The sequence below is a fragment of the Artemia franciscana genome, chromosome 19, assembly GCF_032884065.1.
Source record: "Artemia franciscana chromosome 19, ASM3288406v1, whole genome shotgun sequence".
Lineage (NCBI taxonomy): Eukaryota > Metazoa > Arthropoda > Branchiopoda > Anostraca > Artemiidae > Artemia > Artemia franciscana.
Genome location: NC_088881.1, coordinates 21,940,434 through 21,951,140, shown reverse-complemented (window position 1 = coordinate 21,951,140; position 10,707 = coordinate 21,940,434). Strand labels below are relative to the sequence as shown.

Sequence of the window (10,707 nt, the reverse complement as noted above, 5' to 3'; positions counted from 1 at the left end):
ACTTTAAAAATTCTCTCATTGCTAAAGAAATGAGAGTTTATCCTTTGCTCCTTTCTAAGTGATGACGTTAGAAAGTTGGCCTACGGCAAAAAAGTCAACTTTTGAACTAAGACAGATAGATTTATTTTTTTCACGGCAGTCGATAGCTTTTGATGAGCTGATCAAAGTATATGTCATCCATTTTTTTGTACAAAAATTCCTTCATGAGATATACCAGTTTGAAACTTTAAAGGGGCTGACAACTTCAGTAGTAAGGTACACACTGAAACCACTGGTACACACTGAATAGGCCGATACCAATTGTGAGACATATAGGGGAGTTTTAAGCAACAGTCGGCTGTTAGCTCATAATCATCCTCGGCAATGAGGGGTTCGCAACTCTTACTAGTTGGCGTACCTATTTTTTGTTTCCGTTGTATTTGATGATAAGACCAATTTGGTTCCAGTGGTAAGACATGTAGGGGACTTGTAAGTAATAATCGGCTGTAAGGCTACAATCATCTTTACCAATGAGGAGTTTGCAACTTTTGCGAGTTGGTGTACCTAGTATGTATTTTAGCATCCTTACAGATTAACAACTTCAGCGTTTAGTCACAGCGAGGAAACAAAACCAAAGTGTTGCTCTCGCAACAGTTTACTCGGCGAAGCCGAGCAAAGGTTGCCGCAACACCTCACGTTGCCCATGCAACGTAGATCTAATTTTTCTTAGATTCTTAAGTTTTTATACGAACTTAATGTATATTTATCCAAAAAGCAATTTAAAATTGCTTTTTACTTACTATTTTCTAACACTATATGTATATGGGATGTTACTATTTTTTAATCATGTTAGTACATGGGGTAGTATACAACTCCATGCAAAACATCGTTCTCCCCAATTTTTAAATAAGGGTCTAATATTCTAGTGTAGAATATGTAGAGATCGACAATAGTGATTTTAATGTTGCAACTTTCATTTGCATATGCCGCCATTTTCGAGGGGTTTCAAGGTGTCTTTTGAACTTACCATCAATTTCGTTGTCGCAATAAATGTTTACTTTTAAGATTAACCAGGAGACACATTTTCGATCTTCGAAATAGGACACTTGAAAACTTCACCTGAAGGTTCTAGACGCTGAAAAATCGATTTACCATGTTAGAATCCGCATTTTGAGGCATTTGGGCCCTCTGTGGTGATTCAGCTTTAAATCGATCTTCAGAATCAGCTTTAAATGTCCTTGATACTTTAATGATGTCAAATAGTAAACATTAAACTTAATCCCCTTATGAATGTTCAGCGGAAACGAGTATTTTTATCCGTATCTAAACGCTTGGCTTGCTTTACTTATGCGCTTTCATTTTTATCAAACAGTTCGTGCTAACGAGCTGTAGTCAGGAGTGACCTGGCTCAATAGTAAACAAAACTATAAAAAAAAAACTGAATTTTGATATTAATAGATGCATCAAAAGAATCAAATTTGTATGCTGATTTTAAATATATTTTTTCATCAAATTTAGTCTTACTCATCAAAAGTTACGAGCCTGAGAAAATTTGCCTTGTTTTGGAAAATAGGGACCCCCCTAAAAGTCATAGCGTATCAAATATTGAAATCACGACATCGCATCCAGCGTATTAAAGGACCCTAACGTAGAATTTTCAAGCTCCTATGTTCTAGTTCCATTGAAAATAGGCCTATGTTTTTAAAAATGCCAGAAAATGTGCTAATTTGAACAGTTAACTGCGCAAATTGCCCAAAAGAGCGTCTGAAATGTATAAACACAGCCTGCTTCAGGAAGCACATTCTTAAAAAGTAGATGTCAAAATTTGAAAAAAGCGTTTAATTTTCTGTCACGTTCCTTATACTAATTTTCCATAAGGAAAATCAACTTTACAATATACGGTAGGCTAGTTCTATTTTTTTTTAATCTTGGAGGCTGTTTTTAGAATTATTTCATAGAGAGTGTAATTCTTGTGTTTATTCTCCTTTGATTCAAACACAAAAGAATAGGCAAGCATTCAATTCCTAAATTAACATTCCCCTTCAAATATTAATATTTTCTGTTCGGACAAGTGCAAAATTGAGTTACAACTCATTGATAAGACTAAATTGAAAACTTGGTTACTTTACTCAAATATACCTTGTTTGGCATTATTGATGAACTGTTGGTGAAAAGTATGTTGCAAAATGACAAAAATATCTTGGTTGTCCAGTGTTTCAGTATTGCAGTGGAACAATCCCTTCAAGTATCTTTCCAACATCAGAACTAATGCTAATTGGCCAGTACTTCCTTGTGCCTTTCTTGCTACCCTCCTAATATATAAGGGTTATATAGGCTGTATGCCTTGTCTTAGATGACATAGCCTATTTTTTATCTACAGATTTCTAAAATCACCAAATAAGTATGATTAATAGTTCAGCATGGAGATATTTAAGAAGCTTGGGGCATAAACCATCAGGTCCCACCAACTTATTTTGGTTCAGCTTCATCAAATAAGTTTCCAAGTCTAACCTAATGGCTATAATTAGGTTTAGAAATAAGAGTTCTAGTATATAGGCCTATGTATTTATTCTGGGAGTTAGGCATCATCAGATAGAGCAAATACAGAGGTAAATTGCTTGCTTGTACATATTTTTAGTAGTGCAATCAAATCTAGTATTGCCTCATAGTCATCTTCTATTACAAAATTCAGCACTGGTTGACTGTGACCATCCCATGCCTAGTTGGGAAATTAACTGCTTGATAAAATGAATACCTAGCTAGATACTCTCAAAATGGTATAATAGATTGCTAGCCAGAGCCATCCACCCACTGGACAAAAGGGTTCTAAAGCCTATTGATAAATTTTATTACTTCACAGACAGATCTCTATAAGTTAAGGGAACTTGGACTTCTATAAATTGTACAAAATTGCATTAACTTACCTGATAGATTTACTGATGTCCACATTTATTTTATGTAAGGCTCTTAATCAGAATTAATATTTCCTACCTGGAAACTTTTTTGGATGTACAGAACAATTCCACTTTCTTCCTGCATTTATAGGTTGGTGACTAGTTTGTCCTGGTATTTTTATTTGTTGTTCTGTTAGTGGAACAGTAGACCTTTTAGGTTTGACTACATAAGAAGCACAAATATCTGTTGTTTTTAATGTAACAACACACTTTATTTCTGTTGAATGCTTACACAATCAACATGGCTTCAAGACAGCACCAAGTCTATTAATTTTTTCACTTCTGCTTCTTTCAGAAGAAGTTGATGATTTTTTAGAACCTGTAGAGTTAATGATGTGTTCTGATCTTGCACTTGAAAATATTTTGACTAACTTTTCACTAGCAAAACTATATTCACTAATGCACAACAGAAGAAACCATTTACAAGGTTAGGGGGCCTACTTAGAGCTCTCTCTGAGCTGGAAGGGGAATATTTTTCTTTATGGCATCCTCCAACCTTGAATGCAGACAACCTGCTTTCTATTTTGGCCTCAAGAGGTGGCCATAAAGGACAACATTGGGCAATCTGTCCTCCTCTATCTGCAGAATGTGACCTAGCCATCTCAAGCTTTCTCTCATTATAGCTCTAAAAAGCAGGATTGAACCACACTTTTCACACAATTTGCTGTTTGAAATACAGTCAATCAGCCAGGTACCCAGAACAATCTGTAGGCAATTCCTCTGGGAAACATCTAGCAAATATTTATCCACTTTTTGAAGCTTTTCACAGCAGAAAGACTATCAGAAAACCACTTTTTGAACTAATGATGCAGGTATAGAGTGCTGAAACTTCAATTTCAATGGAAAAATCATGATTGTAAAAGTTCACAAGAAAAGAAAAGAAGTCAATATGCAATAACTGGAGAGCAATAACGCTCCAATAGGTTTTAAATAAGGCTCTCTGCCAAATACTTTGAATGGAATTCAAGCACAGGTAGATTCTGTGCTAAGGGATGAAAAACATGGCTTTTGGCCAAATGGACTATGATGCAACCTTATATTCACCCTTTGGGTACTGCTTAAAGAACCAAAGAAATGGCAGTTACAGATCATCTTGGTTTTCATTGACTTTCTGAAAGCTTTTGATTCAGTCTATTGTGGAGAAATGTGAAAAACCCTTAATTTTTTTAATCCCTGAGAAAGTTATAAAGATGATCAAAACCATATATGAAGTTGCATACAGTACAGAATAAAAAGAGACAGATGGAGTGGTTTGCTGTAGGTGTGATGCAAGGATGCCTTATATGTCCAGTCTTATTTGACATAATTATAGACTTTGTTTTGAAATCTTACAACTTCTGTGGTAGGGTACAGTTAAACTCTCAAAGACAACTTTATGAATGCAACTTTGCCAACAATTAGACTTGCTGCTCATTTCACAGAAGATATGCAGTGGAGCAATGAGGAGCTAATTTCAAAAGTCTCCCAAACAAGTCTGTTGATCAAAATGAGCAAGACCAATGTGATGTCAAATGCATAAATGAAACCAAAAACAAACACAAATTACAATAACTAACTAAGTCAAACTCAGAAGAGCAGAAATTAACATGAGTAGGGCTCAAAACCCCTATGCTTTGTAAAAGCCAGAATATAATTTGCACTTTACTGAATTATTGTTTTTTAATGTTTTCACTTTTGTATCATCAATAAATCCAAAATTAGTTAAAATTTTAACAAGCAAATAGCAGCATATATATATTAAACTAGCAATGCATATTCATTTGTGTTTTTTTTAGTAAAAGTTTTAGCTTGATACTCTTAGCCATAGTGGTAGTAGTATTGAAATAGTACCTTTTTATTAGCACAACAACCTCCTCTACAAGCCCTGAGGGTTTCAGCTTAATACTCTATGCTCTTCCCTAGATATTGCTGATACACCCTGTTGACAACCTGTAAGCATTCAATGTGTTTTGATTTAGTTTGTTATCCCCCTGAACATCCCTTGAAAATTTTACCTTAATATACTTAAACTCAGAAGTAGTTATAGTAGAAGCAGTAGTTGTAATATTGACATGATGTGTTTTGTTTTATTCAACATGTCTTGAAAGTTTTAGCCTAATACTTTGAGCCTAAGCTATTCCTGAGAAATTGCTGATATGCCCTTTTGACAACATGCATGCACATAGTAGTTTTGGTTTAGTTCAACTTGCCTCTCAATATTCCCTTAAATTTTCTCCTTAACACTCTTAGCTTTAGCAGTAACAGTAGTTATTGTAGTGGTAGTAGCAGTAGCTGCAGTAGCAGTAGCAACAGTAGTGTATACGTATTGCCTTTTGGTCAGTTGAACATTCCCCTTGTCATGTCCTGAAAGTTTCAACTTAATACCCTAAGCTGTTCCTGAGATGTCCTTTTGACAATCTGTGTGCATGTATTATGTTTTGATTTAGTTCAATATCCTCTCAACATGCACATAATACTCTTAGCAATAGCAGTAGCATTTGTATTAGTAGTAGCAGTAGTAGTAGTGTGCACTTTCAGTTAGTTTACCCTTGACCCCTTTTTGTATCCAGTAAGTTTCAACCTAATACTCTAAGCTGTTCCTCAGGTAAGATGTTTATTTCAAAAAGTTTCTATCACAAGCCCCAAAGGGCCAAATTCGGATTTTGGAGTAAAAAAACAAAAAATCATTAAAAAAGCAATAAAACTGAAAAACCAGCAAACAATGCCAAAACAACAATATAGAATGAAAAATCATTCCTTAGTCAAAGTAATTAAATGCAGTATCTGATTAAGTTAAAAGGTAAAAAACTGATAAAGCTAGGAAGGAACTAGATAATATGTACTATTAAGAAACATTTAAAGGGACATACAAAAAGGGGGAGGGGGACAAATCAAGCTAAAACAGTAGAAAACTTGGGTAATGTCAGTACGAAATAGTTAAAAAGGGAAAACTACAAGGGATGTGTTGTTGATTTTTTTTCTGTAGTGAAAGGGACAAATAAAGAGCAAAATTTGCTTTTTTGACAACTTGCAATGCACATATTGTGTTTTGATTTAGTTTGACACTCCCCTCAACATTCACTGGGAGCTTTAGCTTAATAACCCTAGCCTTTTTAGAGACAAAGAATCAAACATTCCCACATTTTGCAATAGCAAATACTAAATGCACACAATGGGCAAATTGCATAACTTGCTGCCCTTTCTTCAGGGGCTATATCATCCCCAGAGGCACAGTTTCTGAACCCCTTATCTATACTGAATAAAATTGCCTGCTCAAAATTTTCATTACATGTCTTTTGAGGAAAAGGGGGGCATGGGAGGGGGTTGGCTGCCCTCCAATCACTTTCAACTCTGAAAAGAGTACTCAAATTTTCTATGAAGGAGCCCCTTCTTGAGTTTCTACAATAACTCCTTCCATACTTAGTGCCATGGAAACAAAAATATGAGCCCGCTTTGTTCTTTAGCTGGGACGCGCTATTGTGCTACCTATGATAGTTTGTTCCACCTTGCGTTTGTGTCCATTTTCATCTCCCTGATAGGAAATGCTAAAGAAAACTTGGATTGGTTGGGGCTTGACTCTCTGTTTTGCTATTTGAATTGATACATATGGGTTTTAGTCTTAAGGAGAGTGCCAGGAATTTTTTTTTTTTTTTTTTTTTTTTTTTTTTTTTTTTTAGTGGAGATATTTTGAAACAGAATAAGTAGGTTCTTAAACATCTATTGCATTTATTGCAGTCTTTTAACTTTACCTCTTTTTTTCAGGAAATGGGAGATGAGCAGCCAAAGAATGTTAACTTGGATGCACCTCGGTGGGATCAAAGTACTTATTGGGGAAGAGCAAAACATTTTTTTACTACTACAAACCCCTTAAATGTTCTCTGCTCAGATTCAGAACTAGATAGGGCCAAGGAAATTGTGAACAAGTATAGGTAGGAAACTCTTGTAAACCTCCCTTTCAGGGGTTCAGACGACCCCCCCCCCCTCCTTTGTTATCTAGCTTTAAGAAGATTGTTTTTTGTTTGATAAAATCATAATTAAATTATTGAAGAAAACATTTTTGAAAATTTTCACAGAAAACAAGTATGGAATTTTTTTTTCTTTTCTTTATTCTTTTTTAAGATCTTCAATAGCTTAATTAATTGAACTTCCAACAGTGCTGAAACCCTTCTGTTTTTCTTATCTTTTAGCCCTAAGCTTGGATAGCAGTTTATGATAGTGTATTTAGTTTTGAACTTTGGTGGCAGTGTTTGTTCAATCGTTTTTTCAATGGGGGCACAAGTCTGACCCTTAGAGGTTTGTTAGACTTTTCCTGCTGTGAGGTAGGGGGGGACTGTTGTTGTTTAGATACAACCAATTTAGTCTAAGTTATAATGTGATCGGTAAGGAGTTTCAGTTTCAAAGAAACCACACATCTCCCAAGCAGTTGAAAAGACAGCATTCCAACTCAGCAGTATTAAAAGTTATGAAGCTTTTATGTTTATTTGCTCTTAGTTACAATATGGAATTTGCAGCCTCCAGCTTTTTTTATAGAAAAGTTTAAACCTGCAAAAATGGAGTTCTAGCCTTGAAAAAATGCTCTAATTTTTCAATTTTTAATTATTCCAATTGATGTTGTTAAATTTGAAGAACTCTAGCTTTGCAGAGAAAATCTTCCTCTCCCACCTCAGAAAATATAAGGTGTAAATTAGTCCTGCTGGAAGAATAACACTTGGCTTTGTCTTGTGTTTCTTTTGCCTTAAAATTTGATATTTTGTGAGAAAATGGAAAGCTTTTAACCTCGGACTTCTAAATAAAGTATTTTCCCTACTACTTATTGTCTAGGGACAAAAAAGATGCTTCTTGTTTTTCTTTGAGGCTGAGCGTTCGGTATGCGAGCTGAAGGAGAGTCTAATAATCTGTCATTAGAGGGGACTATCTGAAGCTGTTAAGCCAAGCTTTCGTTTCTTCAACCCATGTTTTGCTTTCTTGGGTAAAGCTCTCTTCTACCTTGCATGCTGGCAGACACTTGTTATAGATTGAAATTAAAACTAAATCTGAGAGGGCTTAAGATGTATGACAGTTCTCTGGCTTCACTGCCAAAACCCTTTCCTAAAATTTAAATAGTAAAACAAAGAAAACATACAACATTCAAGAAAGGGAAAATAGGGGAAATTTAAATAAATCAGTGAAAAAAGACCTGAGTATTTTGACTTCAAATGTGGAAATCCGAATATTTCGAATCCATGTCCAGGAGCATTTATCAACAAGAAAAAAAAAGTTAAACCTAACTTAAATCAAACGTAACTAATAAATAAAAAGAAGATAAAACACATACACACGCACAAAAGAAACAAATAGATGAAACTCACGTTTTAATAATCTCTAAAATACTGCAATCACTGTAGATAATCAGAATAAGCACACAAAAATGACAAAAGATTGTCTCTGGTACACCAGATTGTCTCTTGTATAATTATAAAAGTCCTAAAAAGGAGGATTTCTCAGTAGTCCAAACTTACTTCCGTATATTGTTACTAGTCATTTCTATTCGTGATTAAATAAAAAAAAAACTAGTTTTTTTAACTGAAAGCAAGAAGCGACATTGAAATTTAAAACGAACAGAAATTACTCCGTATATGAAATGGGTTGTCCCCTCCTCAACGCCTCGCTCTTTACGCTAAAATTTTTAATTGTTTTAAAAAGTAGAATTGTGGTAAAGGGTCAAACTTTAGCGTAAAAAGCGAGGGATTGCGGAGGGGACAACCCATTTCATATAAGGAGTAATTTCTGTTCGTTTTAAGTTTCAATGTCGCTCCTTACTTTAGTTAAAAAAACTAGTTTTTTTTATTTAATTTCTGAACGTTTTTGAATTAATGCATGTTTGATTTTGGCTCTCCGCACATAAATTATTAAAATGAAATTTGCATATTAATTCTTTTTTTGGGTAAATGGCTTTCTCTTAGTTTTGATCAGACAATTTTGAGAAATGATGGGTGGGGAAGGAGGCCTAGTTGCCCTCAATTTTTCTGTTACTTAAAAAGGCAACTAGAGCTTTTAATTTTTAACGGACGTTTTTGTTAGTAAAAAATATACGTAACTTAGGAATTAACTTACGTAACAAACTTTCATATTCTTATATTTTTATTATGTATAAGAGGGGGTTTGTCCCCTCGTCAATACCTCGCTCTTTACACTAAATCTTAGGTTTTGTCCCAATTCTTTAAGAATGACCCCTGAATCACAAAGGCCGTAGAAAAAATAGTTGAAATTACTAAAAATACTTCAGCATAAAGAGCGAGGTATTTATCTCCTCCTAAATACCTCGCTCTTTATGCTAAAGTATTTTGAGAACCCCTCATGTGCGTAATAATCTCTGTTCGTGTTAAGTTTTAATGCTACTCCTTACTTTCAGTTGAAAAAACTTTTTCGTGTTTATTTTTTCATTGTTTCTTTTATAGTAATGCTAGAAAATCCTGCGCCCTTTTCATTGAATTTCTCTTTCCCCAAGACAAATTTCTCCAAGGAAAGATCCTTCCACATAGCCCACGCCCCTCAACACCACCCCCAAGCCAAAAAAAAAACAACCTGAAAACGTCTGTACACTTCCCAATAACCATTACTGTATGTAAACACCGGTCAAAGTTTGTAACTTGCAGCCCCTCCCCCAGGGACTGGTGTGGAGTAAGTCATCTCCAGACATAGTTATTTTGGTTTTCGACTATGCGGAACAAAATGGCTATCTCAAAATTTTGATCCGTTCGCTTTGGGAAAAAATGAGCGTGGGAGGGGGTCTAGGTGCCCTCCAATTTTTTTGGTCACTAAAAAAGGGCACTAGAACTTTTCATGTCCATTAGAATGAGCCCTCTTGCGACATTCTAGGACCACTTGTTCGATACGATGACCCCTGGGGAAAAGAAAAAACAAACAAACAAATAAACACGCACCCATGATCTGTCTTCTGATAAAAAATACGAAATTCCACATTTTTGTAGATAGGAGCTTGAAATGTTTGCTACAGGGTTCTCTGATACGCTGAATGCGATGGTGTGATTTTCGTTAAGATTCCGTGACTTTCAGGGGGTGTTTCCCCCTATTTTCCAAATAAGGCAAATTTTCCCAGGCTCGCAACTTTTGATGACAAAGACTAAATTTGATGAAACCTATATATTTAAAATCAGCAGGAAAATCCAATTCTTTTGATGTATATTTTAGTATCAAAATTCCGTTATTTAGAGTTTCGTTTACTATTGAGCCGGGTCGCTCCTTACTACAGTTCGTTACCACGAACTGTTTGATTTCAGTTGAGTTTGTCATTTCGTTTTGAGGGTTTGGAACTGAGGCAAAGAAATTGTATCACGTGTGCCCCTTAACTATAATTATTCTCTCATTGGTAAAAAAAAAAAAAAAAAAAAAAAAAAATCAGATTTGCTCCTTTCTTACATGTTGATATTCAATGGCAGGGCTGACTTGCTTCTGTATTTGGTTATGTCTCGGGTTAAACGGAAAGCAGATCATCCTTTGTTGGGGTGGGAGGATGTCGTAAAGAAAACTTAAGGAAAATGGGAACTTCCGGGAGTTTGTAAAAAGGGAGACTTTGAATGGCTTCGGATGGAGGGGGAGCGTGCGTAGCTGTGTTGGTCTCAGGCGACTTGGTGCTGTGGTGAGTTCTTAGTAGTAGTAGTAGTAGTATTTGTTTATTGATTGCAATTGTTGCCTCAAAAGCCGGTGAATAGATTTGTGCAAACGGGTGTCTATTTTCGTTTATAATTGTTGTGTTTGCACTATTCTTCATCCTATTATCTTTTATTTTAATAAG

The 10,707-nt window shown here is 35.2% G+C and overlaps 1 protein-coding gene across 1 annotated transcript in view; it reads left to right on the top strand.

Annotated features, from left to right (window-relative positions):
• The first annotated feature begins 1,670 nt into the window (after positions 1-1,670).
• The window catches only part of LOC136039417 (sideroflexin-1-like), a 28,118-nt gene continuing 19,081 nt past the window's right edge, over positions 1,671-10,707 (top strand). Inside the window, exons 1-2 of the mRNA XM_065723146.1 lie at positions 1,671-1,880; positions 6,675-6,841. Coding sequence (XP_065579218.1) covers positions 6,678-6,841 — 164 coding nt within the window. The 5' untranslated portion in view covers positions 1,671-1,880; positions 6,675-6,677. The remainder of the gene's footprint in view (positions 1,881-6,674; positions 6,842-10,707) is intronic.